Source organism: Apus apus, chromosome 4 (genome assembly GCF_020740795.1).
Source record: "Apus apus isolate bApuApu2 chromosome 4, bApuApu2.pri.cur, whole genome shotgun sequence".
Taxonomy (NCBI): Eukaryota; Metazoa; Chordata; class Aves; order Apodiformes; family Apodidae; genus Apus; species Apus apus.
This window is the reverse complement of record NC_067285.1, coordinates 27,801,769-27,829,344: the sequence shown is the minus strand read 5'-3', so window position 1 is coordinate 27,829,344 and position 27,576 is coordinate 27,801,769. Positions and strand designations below refer to the sequence as shown.

The 27,576-nt window shown below is 40.3% G+C and overlaps 1 protein-coding gene across 2 annotated transcripts; it reads right to left on the bottom strand.

Annotated features, from left to right (window-relative positions):
* Positions 1–891: 891 nt before the first annotated feature.
* RGR (retinal G protein coupled receptor) lies at positions 892–26,957 on the bottom strand. 2 transcript variants are annotated; one of them, XM_051617398.1, is made up of 7 exons: positions 26,780–26,957; positions 23,658–23,814; positions 21,904–22,025; positions 14,917–15,070; positions 14,209–14,326; positions 12,576–12,689; positions 9,872–11,609 (listed from the first exon to the last, which is right to left on the bottom strand). In XM_051617398.1, the coding sequence occupies exons 1-7, from the start codon at positions 26,856–26,858 to the stop codon at positions 11,466–11,468; spliced, it is 888 nt and encodes a 295-aa protein (XP_051473358.1). In that variant the 5' UTR covers positions 26,859–26,957; the 3' UTR covers positions 9,872–11,465. The 2 variants fall into 2 exon arrangements, with proteins under 2 accessions (XP_051473359.1, XP_051473358.1); XM_051617399.1 differs by lacking the exons at positions 9,872–11,609; positions 12,576–12,689 and adding an exon at positions 892–963 and having other exon boundaries at positions 26,780–26,921.
* Between the last annotated feature and the right edge of the window lie 619 nt (positions 26,958–27,576).

The following is a 27,576-nucleotide window of genomic DNA, read 5'->3' as shown; positions in this document are numbered from 1 at the left end:
CAAATACAGCCAGGATAAAGGAGCTGCACGAGCGGACCCGGTTCTTCCTGTGCTTTTCGGGATGGCTGTTTGCACGGGTGAGTACTGTAACCAGCCTTTTCCGTGTGTGGCAGACTAATTGTTCACAAGTTCTTGGTTTCCAATAAGCTGTTAGAGTATTCACTACAGTTGAGGTGGTATGTTTATATGCACTGACCAGATTTTATTTTTATTTTATTTTTTTTTTAAGTGTGGGAATATTTCTAGGTTTTTTTGGGCAGGGGAGGGTAGTTTGTGGTGGTTTTTTTTTGTTTGTTTGTTTTTAATGACTGTTATTGTGTAGTTAACTGGAGTCAAGTTGAGGTTAAAGCTAATTTAAACTGGATGCTATATTTAGCATTTATGGTGCTAAAAGGATTATAGGAAAATAGACACTACATGAGTGGCCATAATCTTCTCACTGTTTGTGATACTTGAGTGGCAGAGAATGGGATGCCAATCTGAGATTAAAAATCTAATTTTAGGGAGCTAACAAGAGTCACATTGAAGCAAAAAAGGTAAAGATGGATTAAATTTTATGGACTTAATTTTTTAATTGGACCTCACACCTGCTTAAAACCTTACAATCAGAGCTTTACCAAAGCCTGTGATTCTAAATTACGTACTGTTTCCATGCACCAATTTAATAAAATCAAACTAGACACTTCAGTTTTACCCTTGATAGATCAACCTAGGATGCATTTTCAGATGTCAGTTTTTTCCACTGCTTGAAGTTTGACAAGCCACCTCCTTGCCTTTGTTTTTGATTGCTGGAACCAGTACTTGACCAGCTGCTCTTCTGTGTTACTTCCAGCATGACAGTGAGAAGAAAGCTCAGCCTGGGATGTGAGGAACCAATGCAGATTGCAGCTCCAGTACTTCCCCTTCATTACAATACTGTCACCTTGCCTGAAAATACCTCCAAGATAAATTCTTTTCCATCACCTGGAGAAAAAAAGAAAACAAGAAAAAACAAACAAACAACAAACAAAACCAAAATAGAAAAAAAAAAAAACAAAACAACAAACACAGATGTGTGAATAGTAATGCTCATTGCAGCCCTGACCTTACAGCTCTGTCAGGAGGCTGGGTTACTTCTGAAAAGAGACAGATTTTAAACTGAGGAAAATCCCATCACTACATTATAGATGAACCAGCTTCTCTGAGTGGTCAGTGCAGCTGAGAGAGGACTGGCTTCTAGCATGTGGACAGTACAGGAACTTGGTGACTTGATGAGAGCTGACTTGCTTACTGGTGTTTGCTTGCAGTAACTGGGAGTCATTCCACCATTCTTTCAGTCATATTTAATGGCTGCTAGCAGGAGGAGGGATGAATCTTGCATTCTCAGTATGAACAAAATGTAAGCAAAATTGGCTTCTGGAGGATATCTGAACCAGGCTCCCTTTTATTACTGCTTGTCTATAGGATTTAAAATAACAATTAAACCCTCTTAATGGGATTTGTGTACCATATGGCACCTTCCCCATAGGATGACTCTTTCTTATTGCTATCCTGTCATTTGTCCAAATCTACAAATAGTTTTCAGCCAGAAGAACAACATGCACCATTTAAAGACACACAAGGAGAGATCACTACCTCTTTGGATAATTCTTTATTTGTATAACCTGTATAAGGCATAGTATTCTCTTGTGGTGGTAAGTCAATGGAATAGACTTCATTGATGAGCTCAGGCTTCTAAAATATAGCAAAAAGAAGTAAACGCTCAGTGCAGGATTTAAGCTTAGACTATAGTGTAATAGGATGCTGACATGCTTCTAGTTCTGAATTCCTTTGTTTGTAGTACTCTCAGCTGATAATGATTTCTCAGAAAGAAGAACTGCAAAAGAACAGCAATAAACCAGTTTTATTATTTGGTCCATACAATACAAGATACACTAAGATATTGCTTGTCCTACTAATGCTTTTGATGCTTGCTTTTCCTTTCATTTAATCCCATTTCAAAGCACAGAGGTTCAGCCAGCAGTAGTTACACAGCTGTTTGCTGGTAGGTGGAGCCTTTAATTATGGACAATGCCATGGGATTAATGCTCCTAATTTCATCTGCTGAGTGGGTTTTCACTGGAGTCAAGAACCTTGTTTTTTTTCACTGATGTTTCTGGTTTAAACTCATTGTTGTTTCATGTGTTGTAAGGCTGATGATGAGCACATAAAAGTGGGAGAAAGCTGCAGTTCACAGACAAGTTGCTCAAGTGACGGGGTTTCATCTTGTCTTTCTTACCTTCATGTAGCCTAAAAGTCAGTGCATTCACTCATTTACTCCCAGGGGACACGAGGTACTTTTTCTTCCCTCTTTTTATACTTCTGCTCCAGTGACCCATGAAAAGAAAACATACTTGAGATAATGCAGGGAAAAGAAACAACTGCAGGGACCATAAGATCATGTAGTGTGACCTCCCGTGTGTGGCAGGCTAATTTGTCTGAAGTTCCTGTGGTATGTCTGTCACGATACATAGCATTTCTGGGACTGCAACATAGGTACATCTGTTAGAATAAGCAAAATGTAAAGAAAGAAAGGATTTTTTTTCTTGTTGAGGAGGAGCAATGGTTCACCACCTGATGCCTCTCCCTGGTTGTCTCACACATGTCAGAGTCAGAAACACTTGGCTTCTATCACCCTTTCTCTCTGGCTATGAGGCCACTGTGGCCCCACAATGCCAACTCTGTATTCTTGCCGGTCATAAACCCTGTAGCATTATTTGAGCCATCATGGAAACTTTGCAAGCATGTGGAGTACAGTGTAAGCAATCCCATTTCACCAAGGGTGGAGGAGGTAGAGATATGCATAAGGGAACTAAGGGTTCATAGCCTACAGAGCTAGGAAGGACAACAGGAATCATCTAGTCTGAAAGTAGGCTAAAGAGCTATCAGTCTATGTCTAAAAGGCTGCAAGTGACGGTTGTTTCACTAGTTCTCCTGATAAGCTGTTCCTGTCTTTCATTAGTGTGTCCAGCAGGTTGAGGGAGATGATTCTGCCCCTCTACTCTGTACTTGTAAGACCCCACCTGGAGTACTGTGTCCACTTTTGGAGCCCTCAACACAGGAAGGACATAGAGCTGTTGGAGCGAGTCCAGAGGAGGGCCACAAAGATGATCAGAGGGCTGGAGCACCTCTCCAATGAAGACAGGCTCAGAGAGTTGGGGCTGTTCAGCCTGGAGAAGATAAGGCTCTGGGGAGACCTAATAGTGGCCTTCCAGTACCTGAAGGGGGCTATAGGAAAGCTGGGGAGGGGCTTTTTACAAGGTTGTGTAATGATTTTTAAACTGAAAGAGGGTAGATTTAGGTTAGACATTAGGAATAAATTACTTACTGTAAGGGTGGTGAGACACCCATTAGTTCAAGGTTGAATTTCTCTAGCTTCAGCTTTTATTCATCAGATCTTTGTCAGCCAGATTGGAAGGCTCCTCATGTATATCTTCCCCAAGTGCAATTACCTACACAGTATGATGAAAGTACATCTATGCTGTTGCTTCAGTGAGCTGAGTATGTTGAGGTCCTTACCCATCATGTCAGAAGGCTTGGGCTTTTTTGTTAAAGCCAGAGAATTCATTTGCAATGACGGCTTGAACTCTGTTCAATGTCTTCAAATCCTCTTTAAAATGCAGACACTGGGACAGGATTTGGTAACCTAGTAGGGGTCTTGGCAGTGCTGCCCAGAGATGCTGGAATCCTTCATTATTTCTGCTTCGTACTGTTCCCCACCCCCTATATTCAAGAATCTCATTAGTCCTTTTTGCTGCAGCATTGCCCAGACAGCTTATATTGAGGCGATTATCTATAATGACCACTAAATCCTTTTCTGAGCTCTGTTTTTTAAAGCAAAGTCCTCCATTATGCAAATATAAGCGACTGCCATTCTTGGATCTCAAACACTTAATCTTAACAAAATACATTTTATCAGATTACAACCATTTACCCTGGTGGTTCAGGTCATCCTGTAATTATAACCCATCTATCTCTTGGTTTACTGCTCCACAAATTTTTATGTCACATAAATACATGGTTAGAGTATAGAGAAGCAAAAACCCCCATGTTTCTCTGGCTTAAAAATGCCCTTTTTCAGTGGTATCTGCCTACCAACTGTATTTTAAGACCTGTCACTGGCCTAGTTTTTAGTCCATTAAAAGGTGTAGTTTGTCATATTTTGCTCACAATTAATTTGGAGAAATTCAACTGTTTATTAGCAACATATGAGTTTGCATTTTTGTCCTGGAAGCAAAAACCACAATCCAGATTTCCCTTCTAGTAAAGCCAGATCAATCCCAAATTGCTTGTTCTCATTTTCTGCCCCTTCAGTTGGCAAAAACCTTGTATTTTTTTCTACAAAGGTTATAGTGTCAGTAGGAAAATGCAGATTTTGGAACAGCCTGGTGGTTCTTCTGGGCAAGAGAAGATGCATGTTTGCTATCAGGTTAAGAAGAAATGGATTTGAATCCACTCACTCCCAGATTAGTGCAAAAAAGCATCTATTTTGGCCATAATAGTGTTTTCTTGCTCATTATATAAAAATATAGATTTCTAGTTGTATAGTCCCAGGTTTTGAATCCTTGCTGAAAACAGACTGCAGAGAAGTGGCTCAATGCGGTGCTGAAGGCCAAGCAGGCAGGATATGAAACAAAAAAACCCTCTTTTCTGGTTTATAGTTTAAGATGTTTTCCTTATGTGTGGATACCACTTTTGGGGGAGAGTTTATGTACCAAATTCATGTCTGTGCCAAGTATCTCAATATGTAATCTCTTTGTAGATAATGGGCTAGCTCAGTAAATTAGTCCACTGTCTTGTCTCCATTAAGATCTTTCTTTGTTAGGTATTGCAAGAAAGTTGAAACCTTCCCAGTGAAGGGAGGGCTGCAGGGCCCTCTATGAAATAGAGCATTTGATCCGTACATCAGAGGTGCCATTCAATGTGGTATCTAGCACATGCTGCCACTCTGGATGTGTTGCTGGGCCAGAAGCATAACTCCAGTTCAGTAGTGAAAGAGCTGACAAATACTGCCATCAAGGCATTGGTTTTGTCTTCTCTCTATTTGTTTAATGGCATTTTTCCTGCCCCATTTGTAGTTAATAGCATCCTTAAGCTTCTGCTTGTACAGCTGCTTTTCAGCACAATAACTTCTCACCTAATGTGATATAATTTGCTTGCAAAACTGCCTGTGTTCGAATGAGAGGTCAGCTTATGGAGGGAGAAGTCAAGAATGCTGCCAAAGCACCTCCTTGTGTAGGTCAGTCAAACAAATCTTGGGGCAGTGGACACAAATAATTGAACACCATGAGTGGAAAAAAAATTGAATCTCTTATCTCACTGTTCACGAAAAAAATTCAAATAGTGACTTATTCAGCAATTACAGCCTCCAGCTGTTGTCTGCCAAAATACAGTTTGTTTTCACTGTCAAGTTCTAAAGACTGAAAATTTAGAACTCTTACTGTTAGGACTTGGAAGCTTGTTTGCCACACCCAGTTCTGTAATTTTCTTTGTTGGCTTTCATTATTTCAGTCCTTTCATAAAAAATAAGTTACATGTGTTTGTGGGGCACAAGTATTTGTCTCCCTATGGTCACATTCTTTTACTACCAGTTAGAAATAATTATTTTTAAAACTTGACTTGCGATAGCACTGTATTAGAATATTAGGCCTTGCTTTATAACTACACAATTATTTTTCAGATTCCTAAGAACAAATTGTTATTAAAAGGAAGCATTTTCTACCATTCGAGACCTACTGAATTAAGAGTTGTGCTCTGAAGCGTATTTCTAAAGTGTTTAATTAATTTACATTAAGTTAAAACTTAGGTTAATTAAAGCTAGACTCCTTTAAAGCAGGTAATTGAATCTGCATATGAAATACTTCTCAATATAAAATCAACATCTAGGTGTATGTTCTTCATTGTATTGACAATTTCTGTGGGCCAGGGTGTCAAAGGAGGTTGCAGCTTGCTTCAGTTCCCTTTTCCTTGTCTCTCTAGTATTTTTCAGGGGAGTCATCTCTTGTGCTTCTTCTGAAATGAGCAAAATCTGTATCCCAGCACAGTGCCTTTACTCAGCCCCAGCTCTCCTCTTCTGTGATCTGATGCTGTGTTCTGAATAAAACCTGCTTTGAAAATTTTCATACATGGCTCACACAGGAAACATCTTGCTTATGTGTGTACAATTTTATTTGTATCCATTCAAACTTTCATCTTATTGAGATCATCTTAAATTTTTTGTGCTCTCTGTTCCTGTTATTATTGGATCCTTTGGTCTTTCAATGACACACAAGAGATTACCTTATATTAGCAAATTTCCAAACACTTAAAATAGATGTGTGATGATGTCTGTTCGCCATTTAAAAATTCATATTGTTTTACATAATCCTAACACAACAGATTCATTCTCCCTTTTTCTCTACAGAAAGTGGAATGCCTGTGTTTGTAACAAACCATCTTCTGATTGTTTAATGTGTTAGTCAGTCTAGGATAGCTCATACAGACCATTGATTGTAACCCTCTGATGAATAATCTGTAAGTGTAAATAGGTATACAGGGCAGATGGTACCAAATATTTTTGAATTTAACTCCAAAATGCAAACTCTCAGTATCATAAGCTGAGGTGTGAGTTTTCACTTTGCCTTTCTCACATAGGAAACATATAGAGGAATTTAAGTGAGACACAAGTACATGAGTACTTATGGCTAACACGTGCCATCATAATATTATTAGGATTTTACATTACGTTTTTAATCTCTTATGTTAACTTGTTGAACCAAACTAATCATTAGCACTTGGGTCCGTATTTAGGAATCTGGCAGTCCTTTTTTCCCTGTTGTGACAAAACCAACTCACTTTGCTGTTTTAAGGTAATGCAATTCAAAGTGTTATGATGATAGCCTGGGACGAGTGCAAATTCTTTCCCTGACCCTAATTCCAAAATTGGTATGTAATGCCCCAATCAGATGTACAAGAGGTGATAGCAAAAACACCTTAGAAAGTGCATAGAGCACACGAAGAATGCTCACTGAAGAAAAACTTGACTCTTATTGAGCTGTAGGGTGTTTGTAAGTGTGGGCAGTGCAGGAAAGCTGAGTCAGCAAGACCTTGATTTGCAGGATACAGTAACTTCATTTGGAGTTGTGGGTGTTCAATAGCCCTGAAAATAGGACTGCAAGAGTTGCTATTTAAGGTATGAATCATTTCTATGTGCTGAAAGAAAATGTGAAGAAATGATGCTGTTCATGTCCAGGGATAGGATTGGACTAGATGATCTTAAAGGTCTTTTCCAACCAGAATGATTCTGTGATAAGGAGGAAAAATTGCCTTCTACTTCTTTTTCAGAAGTCTGTTTTTCATCAGCGCATCAAAATATTCACTCTGACACAAATGAGCAGCATTAGATGGCCAGTTAGAGGGATGGCAGCGTGATTTGGTAATATTTTATACAATACTGCAGGTCATTGTGCGTTAAGAGTGGTTGGATACTGAGTCAGGTTTGAACCCTAAGGACAGGCACAGTTTCCACTTCTATTTTGATTGTGAATAATTGTCCAAATCTCCCCAACAATGGGCTGCAATAGCAAACCTGAAGTGCCATCTAATTATTTTTAAAAGTGGGTAGGTTGTAGACATTCTCCTCTTTAGTGACAGGACAGATAGTAATCTGGTGTTCAGACTGGTTGTCCTGGCTTAAGCTGAGTTGCCAAATGCATCCAAGCATTATGCTTTCATCCTTTTTGTTCTTTTTGGTGTTTGTTTTTTTGTTTTGTTTTGTTTTTCTGAATAGTGGATGGGATAACTAGCTGTATGGAAGTGTTGTGCAGCCCCTGTTTAATCCCCCTGGGTGCACTTTGGTTAAGATAATATAAATACTGTTTCTAGCCATCTGCAATTCTCCAGAGCTTGAAAACATGCTGGGATCTTGCATGCTTCAGCATAACCTATTCAAGATATGGGACCTTGTTGTGACAGGCTTTATCAGGATGGTAGCAGATACTCATTTGCAAGATCTGGAAAACCAGCAGTGCCAGAGGGCATGGGGCCAGCACTTCTGTGGTCAAGTCTGACTGTGCTCAGGATAAACTGTGTAATTAACTGGAAGTGTATGTTGGGCTTCTTGATGCATTGCAGTTTGCTTTCAGACATTTTTCTGAAAGAAACACAGCACACTTCTTTGTGCACTGATCATCAACTAGTTCTTCTTAATGGGAATAAATTAGAGGTGAGAACCAGTTATTGCTAAAAGAGGATTTTTACCTTGGTGATCAGTTCCTGGAAACTTCTGTGTTTATTTCCATATCTTTTTTTTGTTTGCTTCAATTTTTAAAAATTTTTTATTTTTCTAGAGAGAGTAGGATTATCCATGATCCAATAAATAAGCCAAGAGCAACCTCATTTCATCCACTCTGGTAGGAAGTCAGCAGTCAAGATATTATGAGCCAGAACTGCAGAGGTGTTTAAGTCCACCCAGTTTGTTCAAATGCTTCTTTTGCCGCTCTTCACTCAGGAGCCTTTGTAACTTTTTGTATGAAGGAGGTACTAGGCTGGGACAGCTATGAGCCTGACTGAGAAGCATTAATTTAAGGTATTTAGTTTGGAGATGAATGACAGGAGAAATGATTCAGATTTTATGTATATCCTTAGATTTGGAGGTGCAGAGTGAAACTAGGTGGGATTTCTGAGCAGATGGGAGCAACCAGAGCTCAGAGCTACTCAGTGCAATACACTGTGGCACAGGGGACCATCTGGAGTGAGGTCTTGCCCTGGAGAGCTGTGTGAGGGCCCTCTGGGCTGGGACAGCCTGTTGTGTCACTGTAATGCACCATACTGCCTCTGCTGTGGTCCTGGCTTATAGCCCTATATTGGACTCTATGCATGTCCCGTGTTCTTAAAAGCATATCTGCAAGTGTTACACCATCACTAGGTCTGAAGGATATCAATTACTTTGTTACCTTGCATTTCTTCAGCGCGGCCTTGAAGGACAGCTTTGGTTGCTGCTCAGGACAGAGTCCCTATTTCTCTCAAGGCTTAAATAACACTAAGCACCTTTATGCTTACTAAGTAATAATACCCAGCTTTACCCATCACTAGCTTTCAGTAATCAAATATGAAACAGAATACACAAACCTGAACACATTAAAATTTGTGTCTGTTCAACAGAATGAACAGCTCTGCTGCTTTCTATTCCTACAATAAAAGGTTTACAGTAAGAGCATGTCAAAAATCAGTCTGAAAACGGACTAAGAGCCAACACCTCAGATGAGTTCCCTTTAAGCCAAAAGGGGCTCAAATCCTAATCAAATGTCTTAAACTGTTATTTGTTGCATTATTGCAGTATTGTTAGATAGGCCATAATGTGTTTCAGTAGGCAAACATGAAAAACACTGCTCAAACCACAAACGGAAAATACATAGCTTGATTTAATTTTACTGTGTGTTCCATCACTCTTCTGCTGTTGGAAGCAGCAAATGATCGTCCCACCTTCACATCACCTGAACCACTGGTTCAATAAGGCTGTCTCTGATCTTCTCACTAGCTACAAACATAAGGAGAAGCTTGAACACTGCAGGCTTGAAATGAGGGAGAATGCTGGGTTCTCCTTATTTTTCTTCATTCCTGTGGCACTTTTCTAGCTTATCTATAGTCTCTATGAGTTGGAATGACCCAAACTATGCCCTCTATTCAATAAGTCTGAGCACAGTGGCTTTGAAGTGGTGTGACCATGTGTCCTCTTGTATCCTATTCCTTTTTTTAGTGATTTTTAGTATTCTGCTGGGATTTGTCACTATGACCCTGCTGACAAGGGAACTGATAATTTCAAAACCTGCCCAGGTCTCTTTCCTGAGAAAGAGATGATTACAGATTCAGAGCCTGTCACTGTAGATACATACTTAAAGGTAATTTTGTGCCCATATACATTATTTCGCACTTACCAGTACAAACATTTTGTCATCTGCTCAATATTATGTGCACCTAGGATGTAAGTCTTAGTTGTCAGCTTTATATGTGATGACTCTGAATAATTTTGTCATGGCATTGTTTACTGTTCTTTTGGGTGGCTTGTGACTAGATTGAGCCTCCCAAGTCCTAAAACACATCTCCAAATAGGATCCTGCTGGTTCGCTTGTGACAAAATGACACTTATTTCCTATCTGTAGCCATGAGGGGAATATCTGTTCTATCCAGAGACTGTTTAGCTTCCAGGATTGCACCATCTGCACTTCTGTAACCCATACACAACCATTTTCCCTTTTAATATGTTGAAAAACATCATAGGGGCAGGTCATCTTTTTCTTTGGCTATCTTCAAAAGCTCTCTCACTGTCAATGCTTGGAAATTAACCATATTATCCCTGTAAGAATCACTTAGGTTTCGCTCTTTGTATGCACAATCTTTTGTATTCTGTGTGCCATGGACATATTTATTTTTTTTTGCAAATGGGTCATTCTGAGACACATCTTGTAGAAACAGGCAACATCAACTGACAGTTTTTTATCCTGTAGGAAATGTGAGCAAATATAAGCATTTACGGTAGACATTTCTAATAGTTTAAAATACATATTAATTCTGATAATTGTAAAATAAGTAGCTTTTTACTTGCTCAGACTCTTTAGTCACGACTGATTCAGTGAGTGTTACCACTTGTACAGAGCGTAGAGGAATTTAATGGCAGATAAGAAGTTAATAGTTATTCTTACGACATTTTTAGAACAGAATCTGACCCATAACTCCCTTTACTTTTTGTTCAGTGTTTGATAAAAGATTAATGTTTTGGGGATGGACTGTGAGCTTTTTAATTGTCCTGGTAACCAGCAGCTGCAAAGTCTGATGCAGCTGAATGTGTGTGTCAAAGTTGAATGTCACACACTAATTAATTTGAATAGCAGCCAAGTTAATATTTCTTATTGCGGTAAAATGCCCTCTGAAATATTTTTATGGAATTAGGATGGCAGATTCATCATGGAAATTTTGGAACTCCCATTTTGGGTGCATTGAAAATGCATTGTTCAAATGAACAAGTTCTTTCTACAGACATGTGGTGTAATACTGGGTACTTCTTTAATCTTTTAGTAATCCAGATGTTAACATATGGACAAACTGCACAGATTGATTTGAGAAGGTTTCAGTGGATAAATGAATGCCCTACTTCAGTTACTTTGCCCAGCTTTTATCTTAGTGTATCAGGAAAAAAAATTCTTTCCAGCACATAGTTTATTTGCAGTGGTATATAAAATGAGACTGATGATAATCAACACAGGTTTAAGGCAGCTTGTTTGGCAAGCAGCTCTTGGTATTTGGACAGTTATCTGAAGGACTTTCTTTCAGTTTTTCATTGCTTGTAGCCAATACATGGCCTTTCCAATGTGGAACCACCTTTGCATGTACATATCAGAGAATGCACAGTTTCATCTACCGTTTTGCTTTCAGTGATGAACCTGTTTAATTTGGCTTAATGCTGTAATGAATTATTTAGTTTTGTTATCAACCTCTGCTTTCTCAATCTTCTGTCCTGTGAGGAACTGCCATATTCCTCCTCTGTAGTTCTCATTCCCCAGGGCATATACAAAGGCGTCCACCATTGGCGCAGTCTTGGCAATAACGGCAGGAATCTGTTGTGAGACACAATATTTATTAATAGAAAAAATGCACCAAGGAGCCAATGGGCTGATTTCAGCCAAGGCTCTCCACCCATCCTGCCAGCTTCACTGGTTTCTTGTCTCTCCTGATACTAGTTTTACCCTTTCCCATTACCAAACAAATTGCCTGTCTCTGATGGCAGCAGCTTGCTACCTCAAGAGGTATTAGAGGTAAAAGCAATTTGGTCAGTTCCTTGCCCAGGAAATTAGTCTCCAGGAGAAAGAATTTAGATCAGCATTGCATGAAACTGGGATATTTTGGTTGAGCATGAATACAAACACTGGAGGGAGTGAAGGGTGTTCCATGGACATCTTTTGATGTGGGCTATTATTACTAACACATTTTATGTGGATACTGGATACCTCAGTACAGTACTGCACTTGGTGACCTGAAACTGGGCTGATTTTGGGGGGGGCTGAATGAAAGTTTAAAGTTTTTTGTGATATTACTGAGCCCCAGAGGAAGCCTTGGAGCCAAGACTCATAGAAAAATGGGGAAAAAAGAGGCAGCATAACCTTAAGAGTGATCAATTGCAGCATCCCTGAGGAGAGGGGAAGCATAAGAAAAATGAATGAGACAAACAGCTTCTTCAAAATTGAAAATTTTGAACACGTACTTGGCTCTGTGAAGGACACAAAAAGCTCCTACAAACCATGAAGTAGTACAGGGTACTATCTGCTGAAGAAATAACCCCTGACTTCCTAAATGGTTGCTTGATCAAAGAAGTAAGACAATGGCTGTTTTATCACTCTGCTTAGCTATTTTGCCTTAGAAGTGGTAGATGATCAGAATGCTTTGAGAAAATTAACTACTTGCTATGTATGTTATAAAAAGTAAACCCAGTTGTGAGTAAATTGGCATTGTTCCATAGGAACTTAGAGAGGAGAGTGAGGAGAATGATGACATTGTTTGAATTCCCTTGGATAGCACAGACATACCATGCGGTATTTTGGTGAAATGAACATCACATTTTCAATTGCTGCGTAGAAGCATAAAAGGCAATAGGGACCCCAGCAAATGACCAGCGTCTTCAATGGTAAACCAGTATTAAACTGAAAAACAAGAGCAATTAATTCCTTTGTGTTTCACAACTACACACTGCAACAAGTGGATGGGACAGACCCTGTGAGACTGGTTTGTGTTCAGTAGTAGGAAGGGATCAGCCCACAGGGTATTTTGTGTCATAGCCGCTTTGCTTTTGAAATCAGAAAGCATCGAGGGCTGCCTGTGCAGCAAGCCTCAAAACTCTGTTCCTGGAGGCCAGGTGGGGAGTGGCAGTCTCTCCTGGGAAGAGGTGACAAGGCACCTTGGAGTAGCTCAGTTTTATCAGGGTGTGTGCTAGACATAGAAACCATGGCCAGTAATTGCTGCTGAGGGGTGAGGGCATGTGTTAATTTGAAAACAGAATGATACTTTGCTGACTTCTTAGAGGGTCTTGCAGATGAATAAACTGTGTGAAGCCACTACTACAGCAGTGCAACAGATGGATGCAAGTGGCATTTGTGTCGTGGTAGCAAGGTCCCTGTGTCCTTCATGCTAGGATCTTGTCCGTGGTGTTCATGGTCAGCTGTTCCCAAGTATCTTATATATATTAATTAATAGGGAAGTGATAAATTTACCCTTACATTTTCTGCATCCTAATTCATCTGCACAGCTACAGAATGTCATAAGAAAGAAATCACAATCTATTTCATAAACTCACTGAAAAAAAAAAAAAAGGGTAATTGACTTATACTAATGAACAATGAGATTTGTTCAGTAATTATGTAAAGGGCACATGTATATGTTCCAGACAGCTAAAACCAGTCTGCCTGACCGTCTCTTTGCTGGTATAACATCCCCCTTGAGAACTTACTGAGTGCAGGGGACAGGCTGTGTCCATCAGCCAGGCATAGTACCCCAGACCGTATAGCCTGCCCCTGAGGAAACAACTCATATCATCACCACATTAAATTCCCATTAACCTGCAATGCCAGAGCAATTCCTTTGTTTCCAGCTCATAAAGTTTTCTGAATTTCCTTAGCCATGTGTAAACATGGCGTGTTTAGGAAGGCCCTTCTACCCCCACGGGTTGCCTGTGTGCTCCCTTGTAGTGCTGCAGTTCTGGTTGACTTCCTCAGCCATAAGCTAAGAACCTGTAGCAAAGCAGGAAATAATGATCCTTCCTGAGCAAATTTGCTCTGGATAAATATTGATATGCTATTAGCAAATATTCTGTGTGCTGTCTGTTTGTTTTGTGACTAGAGTTGGACCAGTGTTGGTGGAAGCAAATCCTCAAGGTCACTAGTCTGACCCCTGCTTTGATGGCGAACTATTTACAGCTCTAGATCAGGGCAGATGTGGCTGTTAGGTCAAATCTTGAAATCTCTAAGGATGGGTTTTCCTTGAATGTTCTGAGTGGCCCCATCCTGTGTTGCACTACTGTCCTACTCAAGGAACACTGTGGAATTAGCACAGAAGGACCTGAGCCAGAGCTTCTGTAAAAGAAATTGGCTTTTTGAGGACTTTGTCTCTATCGGGTGCAGCCCTATTTTGGCAAGGCATTTGCGGGAGCTGAGGAAGCTTTCTTACCTTATAGTGCCCACTTTTCTTGAACTTCTGTTGTATGGACTGATAGGCTGTCAGCATGATGAAGCCAGGGATAATGAAATTGAAAATGGACAGAGCAAAAAGGTAGGTGATGTAGTTTCTGGAAAAGGTGAGGAGGGAAAATAAAGAGGTTGTTAATTCCTCTCTAGGGCATGTCTGTAAACGTGCTGTAAATATTCACTAACTTGTATTTTTTAAATGGAATAAACCAGTTTTGTCAACATGCTTTAGGTGCAGCATTTGCTGAAGGCTGGTTAAGTTGTACCATGCTGTTGTGTGCAGGATGGATAGTATTGCAGAAAATCACAACAGGTTTCTAAACACAAACATGGCTACTCAGAGATCATCACTAGACTGACTGCATAAAAATAAAGCTATTCTGAAAGAGCATCAAGTCCTAAACCTAGAAAAAAATGCACCTTATAGATGACCAAGGAGTAAGTGAGTAGGAGAAACCTGAGCATCAGCCTCTCCCATGGAGGAAGCTGACTACAGCTCTTCCAGCATACTGCTGTGCAGTCATGGCACTCTCAGGCTGTGCCTGCCTTGCCCTGCACTAGGGTGTGACATCTGCCCCAGCAAGAAGGATGGGGGACATCTGGGGTTTTTGGTACACTGCCAAGGCCACCCCAGGGGATGGCAGACTCCACCCCCCTTCCAGCTTCCTTGGGAGCTGGCCCCAGCCCTCACCTGTCACCTTTGCTGTAGTCCAGGGTGCAGCAGGTTCGGAGGGGTTCGTAGTCATATTCACCCCACCCCAGCAAGGGCATCACGGCCCAAAAGGCAGCAAACAGCCATGCAAACACCATCATGGAGATGGCTGTGCTCCACTGCATCTTGCTCCCTGCAGGAAGAGAAAAGCAGGTCTCTGTGCCTGGAGCAAATTGACCAGGCAAAGCTGTCTGGCTCTGTATGGCCAGAGCCAAGTGTCGCCTCCCCTGGGCCTCAAGCAGAAACAAGGAATTGTCTGTTTTGTAGGCTGTACCTGACCTGAGTCTGAAGAAATCAACCTTGCATAAAATTTGAAGAAAGCTTTTCAATTTTAGGAAAGAGCAAATTGTACTTCCCTTTTGTGTGCTTTACTTAGACAAATGCTGTATTACTGCTTAGCTTTGTACCATACTGGAGATGCAGCTGCTGTTACCAGCATGATATTCTTGTGTTTTGGGAATGTGTTTAAAGGCTCAGATGAGGGGCAGGGTAGAAGATACAGGGTAATGCAATAAGTGGTGTTTGGAGAACAAGAGCCCCACTGTAAGGTGTGGATCGGATCAGAAATGTGACCCTGCACACGTTCCCTAGCCACTGCCTACTTCCCTGCCCTGCCAGGAAGGCAGGGCATACGTGGATATTAAATTTAACCTGTTCTAAAGTTGCTGCTTATCAATATACATGTGGATATATTTACACAGCCTGACAACAGATCTTGTTCTAAAAATAGTGCTGGTCAAAATATTTTGCCCTTAAAATCATTGCTTAGCATGGAACAGGAAATATGAAGCTCAGCGTTAGTAATTTTTTTCTAATTTTATATTCTATATATATTCATATTAGAATATTCTATATTCTAATTTTATACAGAAATGATCACTTATGCCTATCTCATCCAGTTTTGTTAAAATACCATTGGAATAGTTCAATGAATGAAGTGAAAGACTGTAAACTTCATAAGACACAGGAAGTATTTCTTAATGGAGAAGGCGGGCAGACTTCCCTGCTGCAGGTTATTGTGTTAGCCTTGTTGTTTGCGTGCAAAAAAAGTCTGGATAATTTAGTCATCAAGGCTGACATCCAAAATCGTGCCCATGCTGAATAGCCCATGAGGCCAGCTGCACCAGCAAGGAGCATGGTGACTTTGTCCACTACTTCTTTATAATCACATCTCCCATTAGGGAGAAGTAATGATGCAATTTTCACTGAGGTTGGAAAGCAGTCTTTTAATCTGCCTTGAACAGTAGCATCAAGACAGCAGGCCAGGAAGATTCAGGCCAGTGTTGACCTTTCTCAGGAAGGTGAAGGATTGGAGGTGAGATGCATGAGGTGAGGACCCCCATGGGATCAGACACAGCTGACTCCTGGGTGGAGAGCACATGGGGGCTGCACAGGCCCTGTACAGGCTGGGGGTTCCTATAAGGCAGCAGCCCCAGAAAGGACCACAAACTCTGCAGTAGCTATTTTGTGTTGTACTGTTCCTGTTTATTTTAAAGAAGGGTAATAAAGTAGGCATGTTAGTGAAATTGCCCTTTTACAAGAATGCTGAAAAAATTCTTTCAGTACAAGAACAGCAAAAGGATTTTTCTTTGTTCACATGGCAAAAATGTCCTTCTGTGAGAGGGCTGACAGCAACAGATAAAGTTGAGAACATTTCAGTTGTTTTTGTGCAGAACAAGCCATTGCTTTACCTTAAATGACCTTTTTTGGCCTCATAAAAATTAATTTAATAGCCATGTAGGTCCTAATTCAGTTAAATGTGTATGTATGGAGTTCAGCATATGCTTAAGGATATAATTCCTAATTAGGGCCCAGTGCTGGCCATTTGGTCCTAGTAAGTCTAATAAGTCTTGTGCTCTGGCTTTCTCTTCTGGAAAAGCAAGAGGGAAGCTTCTCTTTTCCATACAGTGAAATATTAATACAGAGGTTTTTAAATGGCTCCTGTAATTGCTTTGGAACAGAAAGAGATCACTTCTCCGAAAACCCACATAGTTTAAAGATTGCTAAAACTGTGATGTCAAAAGCTTAAATTTTAGGAAGTGCTTGATAGAGCATGGAACAATTCTTTTGATAATACTGGCCAGTTTTTAGTGGCATAATCATAAACTATTTCTACATCTTTAGTCTGTGGGGACATTTATGAATTTAGATTATTTGAAGATTTAGAAATTGGTCAAACATTTAATTGATTTCCACAGAAAGAGCAAAAATTACGTCTATGACACAGTTGGTTACCTTTCATCTAGATATCAGACTGGTGTTCAAAAGGAATTTCTCAAACAAAAGGTCAACAGGATTTTCTTGGATGCAGGGAAATAAAGTCCCTTTTGCTCATTCTTGCGAATAGTTAAGTCATAATACCTGATATATTACAGAACAATATGCCTTGTACCACACTTCATGGCATGCATCACTTAAATTTGGGAAGTTTGTCCAAGACAAAAGTTTCTGAAAGTCTTATTAAGAGAAAATATATATCAGCCATAAGTAAAACAGGTGTTGGTATCTAGTTCATCTGCAGTATGAAAAGCACCAATCACTGTTGCTCACAAGTATTCATTTCTTGTGGGAATAAGAAAGCTGCACTACGTAATAGCTTCCTTTGTGCCTATAATTAAAAAAAGCTCTTTATAATAACATCATAAAAGGGATTTTTTTTAGTCCATTAATTTTTTTGCAGTGGTTCTCATTATCATAAAACTGTCTAGGCGATTACCTCCTGCTTCAGTGAAAATGCAGGATCAATGCAAAATGCAGTACAAAGACTGGCATTTTGTCAGGGAAGACTGATGCATGTGCAAGACTAGATGAAAGAAGTGTGGCAGGGGGCTGCAGTAAGTGTGACAAGAGGTAAGAACATGCTCCTAATTCGACAGAGCTGACAGCTGCAGAGGGAGCAAATGATAGTCTGCTAATCTTTGAATACTGATATGACAACCTAGATTTTCTTGAATGTTAAGGATTAGATACTACTCACTGCAATTCTACTTGAAATTGAATGCTGCTGCAAAATCCCTGCTGATTTTGTCTTTTCTTTCTGAATATTTAGAAAAGTACTGACATAAATCACTTCAGATTTTCTATTTCCCCTTAATTCTTAAGGGGAAAAAAATCTTCTCCTGAAGTGTAAAATCTTCTAGGTTTTGGGCTTTTTTTTTTCTTTCCTTTTAAGACTGTAACTATGCTGTGGTTATGGAAGTAAAAAAAACACCTAGCCAGGATCCTTCCCTTCTCCATAACCTGCTGATGGCAGTGTGTTACCCTCTCACCAAAACAGCCATGTGTTGGGTTGAAATGCCTTCAGAAAAGACATCTCCATGCCATGTGGCTACCTGCTTTCAGGTTGCTGACCCCCTGGGCTGTCCACCAGCTCCCCTCTGCCTGTCTGATCCTAGATCCAGTGAGACCTCCCAGACTGCTGCTTCCTTCCTGCCTTGCTATGTTAAGAACATAATTCAGGATGTCTTTCTCATTTGCATGGCCAGGGAGGGAGAACAAACAATGCCTACTTTGTCATCTTCAGTCCTGAATGCTTGGCTATTGACAGCTTCCTCAGAGCTCTTTCCTCCTTCACTGTCAGGCACTAAGGTAAAACTGCTTCTGTTTTCTCCTATTCCCCCTAAATATCAAATTTAAAATCTGTTTTCCCATCTTGATAGTGTTTGACATTCAAACCCTTCAGTCTCTCCTGCCTTTTCTCCTCTTATTGCATACTCTTAGATTACAGATTTCTGTAGTTCTCTCCTCCTGGCTGTGAAAGTAGCATCTCATAGGCCCCAAAGCCACATGAGTGGATGAAAAGAGAGTTGCCCAGCATGGTTACCTGGGAGGAAGAAAGCAAGAGAAGGAAGAGTAAAATGCCATTAAACTCTTTAACTTCTCTGTCATGTGTAGTGGTCAAACTGTTTTCTTCTATATGCCAATCAATATCAATCTGTAACCTGATGAGTGACATGTCTAGTTATCAATACACTTTAAAGGCTAGCATTTTGTCAGTGAGGTTGTATTGACTGCCAAAATTACAAAGGGTTAATTTTCAGGATGTTAGTGAACATACTTGTGTTATTAATATCCAGAATGGTTGAAAAATCCCATTTTTTTCTCATAATCGTAGTAATCTCTCACACTTCTCGTAAGTTCTTTCTTCCTCAGAAATATGGATAGTGGGTGACCAAGCAGAGGAGTGGCACAACAAAGGCTTTCTCAGAAGCTCTTAGGACTTAACAAAAACATATTAGGGATGACATAATTGAATCTGGAAGGAGTACCAGTTCCCGGAGACTGAAGATAAAAGGTTGATAGCTTTTTAGCTATAGATTTAGCTATAGATTCTTAGGCAAAGGTATTTTATACCTTCTGTACAGGCATGCAGTTCTCACTAGTGTCAACTAAATTTAATGTATGGATTGAGAACACAGTATAGCCTGTAGGCTTGGCATATGAGAACTGTGAAATATGACTTAGTCTTCCTCACAATCAGAATGTGAGGGATGAAACTAGAAGTTTGTTTTACTGGAATACCCACAGAGAATGAGCTTTTAAAACCTTCTGGGTTCTTTGTTTCGTTGTTCAAAATTTTCAGTAATAGCAGCAATGTTTGACCATCTGTAAGTCACAATTTGGACAAAGTAAAGAAGCTTGTGCCATTAGGGGCTCTCTGCCTGTACTCTTAATGTAGTATGCTCTTAACTGGAGCAGTGCATGACGCAAAAACATCAAAGTCAATGTTGCAGAGAGTAAAATGTCTTTCCACAGACATGCTTATTTTCAGGCTGTCTCTCTTGAGAAATACAGATTCTACTCTTCTAGCCCCAAACACATTTCAGTGTCCACAGGGTGTTGGTATGGATTTAGCTTACAGATTGCATTATTTGGTGTCTTTGTGTGGACATGAAAAAAACCCTTTCCTTGTCTGAGCTGAATTCTTGACCAAAATTGCAGAACAAAATATTTGCAATGTTTCCACCCTCATTGGGATCATCAGATTGAACAAGTTTGCTGTGTGCTCTGTGTGTGTTTTACCACTTGCTGCTTTACTCACATGGAGGCTGAGCCTGAAAGATTGTGTGGATGCTAACAGCAGAGGGAATTGATGTGCTGTAGCTCAGCAGTTTCTTCCCCAGCCAACTTTTACCCTTTCATTTAGTGAATATTTTGGGAAGTGGTCTGAGCAACTGGTTCTTTAGGACAAGAAAAGAAAAAATTGCATTTGTCTATCAACAATGCCAAAGGGACACATTTTTTTTGGAATAGTGTGGTCACATGGGGTGCTATAGACTCCACACTCCTTGGGAAAGGGCCTGCTTTAGCAGGAAACATGAAAGCTGCAGATCTGCACAGGAGGACCTCATCCATTTTTCCCAGGTGGCAGAGCTCCCACACGACTGCCAAAATGGTCAAATAGTGCAGATTAGGAGATTCCTAGCATAACAGAGTGCTAAGGTGTACTTCCAGAATAAGTTTGTATTTCATATCATGTCTCTTTCCCTTTTCCTAATGAGTGCCATGAGATTGTGCACCCAGTGTTTTTCACTCAGTCCATTCCTAATAACTTGAAACCTTTGACTACTTACAAATAAACTGGAGAGGGAAATGGGAACTGTCAGGTACTGAGTTGCTGCATTTCCTGTGAAAGTTAGTGTTTGCAAGGAGGCTGGGTCATGTGAAAGCACCCACAGGACAATCAGCACAAGTCTATTGTCTTAGACAAAAGCAAACATCATCCCTGTGCACCATATTCACAAGTAAGCAGGTTTTACCAGGTGAAATGCTCAAAAGACTGATAGTTTGTTTTACAGCAGATAATAATGCCCCTTGCTGTGCTTCCCAACTTCTGTGCTAAGAGAATACGGTTATTCCCCTGTTCTTCCCATCCGCAGTCCTGGCAGGAGCACAAATCCTAGCAGTCTCCACAAGCATCAAATCCAACTCAACATTCTAATTCAGCAGAAAATAATTCAGCAGAAAATTCCACTTGTGCTACATGAATGCACAAATCCAGTACCATCAAAGTTTAGGAGGTGGTTCTGTGCTAAAAGACAGAACATGTTTATCTCTATAAATCGATATATATTTGAGAATTCTGTTTCTCACCTAAATAAAAAATATGCATTCATAAGTCCACAAAATCAGCAAATTTATTTTTGTGGGTTGATTTCCCAGACTAACATTTGATTTCCGTTAAATCTAGCTAAGGTGTCAGAGCTAATTAAAAACTAAAGTGCAAGAAAAAAAAACCACAAAAAATTACTTTCACTAAGAGAAGAAAAATAATTTATTTGTCCCCTTCTCAGGACTCAAAAATACGTCTGCCACTTTTATTGAAACTTGCAGATAACTTGTTCCTTCCTTGGGAATAAATTTACTGAATTCTAGTCTACATAAGGGAGCCTGGAATGCAGCACAAATCCCACAAATGGCTCTTGTGCCCCAAAATGCCTGTGAGTGTCAACAGCACGGCTGCTGTATCTGTCTGCCTGGTCGTACCTCTGCAGAAGTGCTTGGCTGTGGGCTCTGTTCCAGCTGCTGTATCTGCAGAGGCAGCTCTTGAATTACACAAAGTTTATCTGTAATTAGTAAACTGTATGGGCATGAAGATCTGTTTGGTACCCTGTTTGGGTGTTGGATGGAAGCCCAAGTTGCATAGATTTATTTTCAATATGAGGAGCTGGATCTTGTTTGGGACACTGAAGATAACTTATGGAGAAAATTAAAGCACGGCAAGATGGTCAGGACTGGGATGTGATTTGGAAGAGGAAAGTGCTGGTTGGGTAGTGCCCCCTGTATGGAAAGTGGTCCTTTGGAGAGATTGTTTATAGTTGCTCTACTTCTAATCTGTAAGATAAATAAACTTACTTATAAAATATGCAGATAATAAATATGTGGGTGCATGGATTCTTTGAAATCTAAGCAAGCTGCCTTGTAGCAGGATCTGGATGAGGTTGCTAGGTAAATTGTAGCCCTTACTTGTACAGTAGTGATGATACCGGTCCCAGGCGACAGCAGCACTGGAGCTAATGCTGGCTAGTGCTGTCATGAAGCCCTGGAATCCATGAATTTGACAGCCGTCAGAGCCATAGGGCCAGTATCTGTCAACAAACAAGGAGCATGTTAAGAACATGATAGAAAAAGGTGAAGATACGTTTGGAAATTGCATTAATGGAGAGGGTAAAATCATAATCTCTGCATGTGCTTTCTAAGTCTGAGAAACATTGTGAAGTCTGTTCCTGTGATTGGCTTTGGGTATTTGCTAACATTTCACTTACTGTGGTGTCTGATAGTGCAAAACCTATTTTTACTTTTAATGTGGAGAAGAAAATACAATCCTGCATTTATGTGTTGGAAAGTTGGGTTTCTTATTTGCAATCTACGTTTCATCTAATTATCCCTATCTTCAAAATTTGCAACCACTGGGAGCAGCCCATTTTTGAACGTGAAAACAGCAAATGAGTAATAACGTTCTAGAAAGCCAGTGTTCCCTGTGCAACAGAGTACAACAGCTCACAACAAATACAAAAACTCCTGATAGCAAGACCGAGGTCTCTAAATGGCTTTGCAGACGTAAAATGAAAAGAATCATGAGGTGGTCTTGTGTAGCAGACATCTGCTGACGTGCCTTCAATATCCTGGTCACCCATAGCAAAGAGCTATGGCTTTTTTTCTCTCTGTGTTCATCTAACTTAACTCTTAGGCTCATAAAACTGACTGTGAGGTGGAACTCTTCAGCAATCTACTTTCTCGTGTATCCACCAAACACCAGTATAATTCATTAGGAGTCTACCTCTGCAAGTCCCTTTGACTAGGAGATAGTTAACTTCCTTGGAGGCTGGGAAACTTGTGGTCCCATTTAAAGGAAAAGGTCCTTCTGCCCTTTCTAAAACCAAGCTCATTTTGATGTATTTATCTTAGCTTTTCAGCTCCAGTTCAGTAAAGGCATCTTTGACTTCAATGAGACATAAAAGTGACCTGCACAAGAGGTAGAATAGTGTTGAACAGGGCCTTACGGGAGGGTATTGACTTATTCATTTGCAAATAATGTTTTTATTAATTCTCTTCATTAAGATAGAATAAAATACTCACATTCTTGCTTGAATTGTATTTCAGCTCTTCATTGAAATTATTTCCAGGGCTTAAGAAATATGCTCCTTAAGTGGAATATTTAATAGGTTTGTGGGGTTTTTTTGCATATGCTTTGCTTGTTGTTTCTTGTAATTATTCACTGAAATGCTTGATATTTTTTCTGTCCTCTGATTAAATTATTCACTTGTAAAAATGTGAATAATCTAACTGTCATAACTGCTGTGAACTCCCTGCTAACAGATCTGCATTTTCATTTTCCACAAACTTCTCTAGTAAGTACATTAATGGAAAAGGTCTATAACAAAACAGAAAGACTTACAGATAAATTTGAGGTCAGTCTAGAGGTTTAGTCAAATTAAAATGTACTACTGTTTCAATATTCAAGCTTGTGTTGTAACCACTGGTAAAGCTGTCCAGGTAAATGTCTTTATAATCAGTCCTACAATCTGTCAGTGATTATTTGCAGTACAGGCTGCTTTTTTTTGCTTGTCTGGTAGAACTATATAGAGTTCCAGTTTGCTGTTTCAGATAGAGAGAATGGTCAGGTTGGTTAGGTGGAAAGGTAGAAAGAACTCTTAGGATTAAAGCTGTTCATTTTCTGGTGGTTCTTTGGAGCATCCTTTAGCAAAAAAAAGGTATACCTGAGGAAGCTGGAAAAGGCAGCAATGAAGGCGTTGATGCAGATCCCGCAGTCAGCCAGTGCAACGCTGAGAACCAGCAGATTGCTGGGTGTTCGGAGTTCTTTGATTTTTCGGAAAGAAATAATTGTCAAGCCATTCAGACAGAAACCAAGCAGGGCTGAAATACAGAATTGTTTGGTGTGATTCAACTGGAAATGGAAAATAACTAGAATGATGCTACTGTTTTCTTTAATGAGAGAAAATAATTACTGTGGAAACTTATGCAGAGGGGCTAAATCTGTAGTGGTCACAGTCTGCATGCAAGTTAGAAAGACTTTCAGGAGAGCAGTCACAGATGGTAGCTGAAGCCAGTGCTTCAAACTGCATCAGGAATATGGCCAGTCCTGCAGAGCAGAAATGGTTTAATCTTATTTGTAATTCTGCATTTTGTTTTAATAGAGAAGCCTGATTGCCAGGCTCCATCCAGGGAAATGTGGGTCAGAGCAAGGGAAACGCAGAGAAGGCAGCTTCAGAGGGGCTGACAGCCAGCACATGGTGCTGGTGCTCAGGTCTCCAGGCCTGTCTTTGGTAGAGAAAACAGGTTGTGTTTAATAACAATTGTAACATTCTTTTGTGTTTAAGCATAGAAATCTCTCAGCTGCGTTTCAGTGAGCCTGCCTCCCTTTTGGCTTCTAAGGTTACCCTACACAGTGCTTGAATCACACCAGCTCAATCTTATTACTGCCCTTCAACAATAGACTATATGTGGAAAGGAATAATCTAATTATAAAAAGCAGTTACTGATAATTTAAAAAAATAAGTTAACAATGGTCCTCAGAAAGAAGCATCCAAGCAACCCCACCTATTCACCCAGCACAAAGCTGTGCCACCCTGGAGCCCATTCTTATTGGTTTAAGCTTTGTCCTTTAATGTTCTTTTGAAGATGACCTAAATTACTGTAGCTCTGATGAGGCTCTGACTCAACATTCCATCTTCAGGTCTCAGTTAGATGAGATGCAGTATGTCTTTTTCTTTGTGTTCTTCATGGAAAGAGAAATGATGCAGTGCAGAAGAAAATCCATATCCCCTAATTCTGTAAATAGTGTAGTTACTTATCTTAATTGTCTTAATTCTGCAGTTACATAAGATGGATGATTTTGTCTAGTCAGAAATCCTGCTCATGCCTTAATTATATGAACGGCTGAAGGCATAACCATAGTAACGGCTGATGTGTGTCTTTCATTGCACAACATATAACAAAATATTTCCAGGGTAAATATTTGGAGCCATTCAAGATTGCTGTTCTTAGTTCCTCTCTGCCAGCTTACTTTCCACCCACAGGGTAAAACTGCTGCCAACTCTCCCAAATGCAATCAAGTCTTTAGGAGAGATATTTTGTGACCATGTTTAGAGTAGAGCTGAAGAGCTATTACTATATCCATGTTTTTTCTATCTTTCTTCTGTTTTTGGAAGCTCCAAACTTCACCCCACTTTCCTTACTTGAAGACCAGCATGAGTGCACAATAGAAAACGTAATAATATTTTTATATTTTTTGAGTTTTTGAGTTTGAGTTTTCATTTTTAGAACAGCAAATGTGTCCAGTTAATAAAGTGAATACAAGTTTTTCTTCTTCCCAACACTTTTGTGCAAACTGCACTTAGAAGCTGCAGCAAAAAAAAGGAGGTCCTCATTGCCTTTCTCTCAGAGTCTCTGAGAAAGTGAATAAATCTTGAATTAGTTTTACCTTCTAAGTCAGACGATTAAGTATTATTGCCAATCCACTGGGCACATTCTGCCTAAACCCTGTTAACTTGTGTTTAGTAAAACATACATGTGTTAGACCACATCTAGCAGGTACTGTACTTGTACTTCAACAACTGCATTCCCTGGCAGGCTGCAGCCCCCCCGGGCACAGGTGGATGGGTGGGCAGGTGAGGGCTGGCAGGGCCCTGGTACCACAACCAGCTGTCCCCTAGTAGGACCCTGGTTGTTGGGCTCTGCCAGCACCCAATGGTGTCCCTGTCCTCCTGGCACTTCTCACCCCTCAGTAACAAAGTGCAAAGTCGTGCCAGGCCCTGCAGATGGCTTGGCGGCTGTTGGCCAGGTTTAGCCTTGAACTCTTGTGTTTGGGCAGCAGCTTGCCCCTGGGCCAACTGTAGAAGCTTTTTCTTCTCTCTTCCGAGGAAGAGTTTCTGACACAGCTCTTCTAGCTTTCCTTTGCAGGCAGATCCAATGCTGCCTTCCAACTGAACTTGCTTGCAAGGGGAGGGTGAACACCTACCTTTCTCCCACTTTCCGCTTTTGTAGGGTGAGTTGATGAATGTTTATCCCATTTTGATTGTGCCTACAGCTTCTCCTCCTCTGCTGTTAGGCCCCACAATCCCTGTATCCCCAGCTGAGCAGTACTATGCAGGGATGGGGTCCCAAGCCCTGACGGGGATGTAGCTCGGAAGGGGGAGCTGTAACTGACACGGAAATAATCCTAGCTACAAGCCTGTCCTTTGCTAACTGCCAAGCAGATACAAATTGACAGTTTTGTTGCAGTCTCTCAAAGTGACACAGGCCTTAAGAAAAGCCTAGATTGACTAAATCAAAATAATACCGTTTCCTAGCTCAAATTTTGCGTTTTAACACTGTAAGAGCTTTTGAATCATTCACAAATATACTTCTGTTTGTTACTGTTACCCAGCAGCCATTAGTTGCAGCACTGACAGTGCAATCTGGATGTACGCTAGCAGTCAACACGTTACTTTGAACCTATCATCTTTGATTTAAAGATGGCCATCACAGCCCACAAAACAAGCAGAAAAATTTTATTGAGAGATCATTAGTCATTTCAACATCCTTTCTCTGAGGAAAATCAAATTGCCTTTAAAAGTCAACAACAAAATCTTACATCCTAAATTCTTGATAAGAAAGCTAAGTGGCAAGTACTCCCTCACCAGAGGGCAGCTATGTCTACACAGCAGATAATGGCAAACAGCTTGCAGCTCACCCTGATTTACTCACTAGAAGTACTGGTGATGTAGCCACATAGGTCTGGATACTGCAAATGCTGTTTGCTTCCATTTTCCTTCCCCCTCCCACTAGGAATAATAGGGGCAAAAATCTTACTGCTTCTGAGGTCCCGCACTGAGCTTACCTTCTACCAGCAGAGCAGTGCCGATGACAAACACTTCTACTTCAGTGAAGCCTTCAGGGAGAGGGTATGCAGTGACCATACTTACAAATAAAAAAAATCCAATAGATTTAACCTCTGCCCTCCGTTATAGCTGAAGGGCTGCCTTTTCTCTGGATCCTCTGTCTTCCACTAGCCCGAGGGTTCTTAAAGGAACAACTCACGTGCAGACACATGCTCATTATTATATAAAAGGTTTGAGGTTTTTACTCCCACCACTACAATCCCCACAAGAATGTTATTAATGATGGGACTAGCATCAACCCGCACTCCCCCTTCCCCTGCAAATCGTATTTCAGACACCAGCAAAATGAAAGCATTCACTGCAATTACAACAAGTTCTTTGTAGAGACAGGATTAAAAGCCCTGTCCAGTTAATTCTGCAACACTGGAAAAGAATTAAAGGTTGTGGAACGAAGAAAACATGTAATATATAATTGGGGAGTGACCTGAAAAACAAAGGGGCACTCATTGAGTGAGTAATTAGGGGAAAAGTATGAACCAAGAGTTTCTGCAGCATATAGGTCTTCCTCTCACATGTTTTTTAAAAACTGGCCAGTGTATTTTTCTGGCAATTACTATTTTGTACATTAACATACCTCCTCTTCATAACTGAGACTTAAATGAAGGTGCACACAGGCACAGTCTGATCAAAGGCAAACACAAATTATTGATTTTGGGCCCCAGACATACAAGGACATATGTGAATGCTCAGTGGTGAGTGCTCACAGGAATTACCTTACTGTTCTTTTGGATTCCTT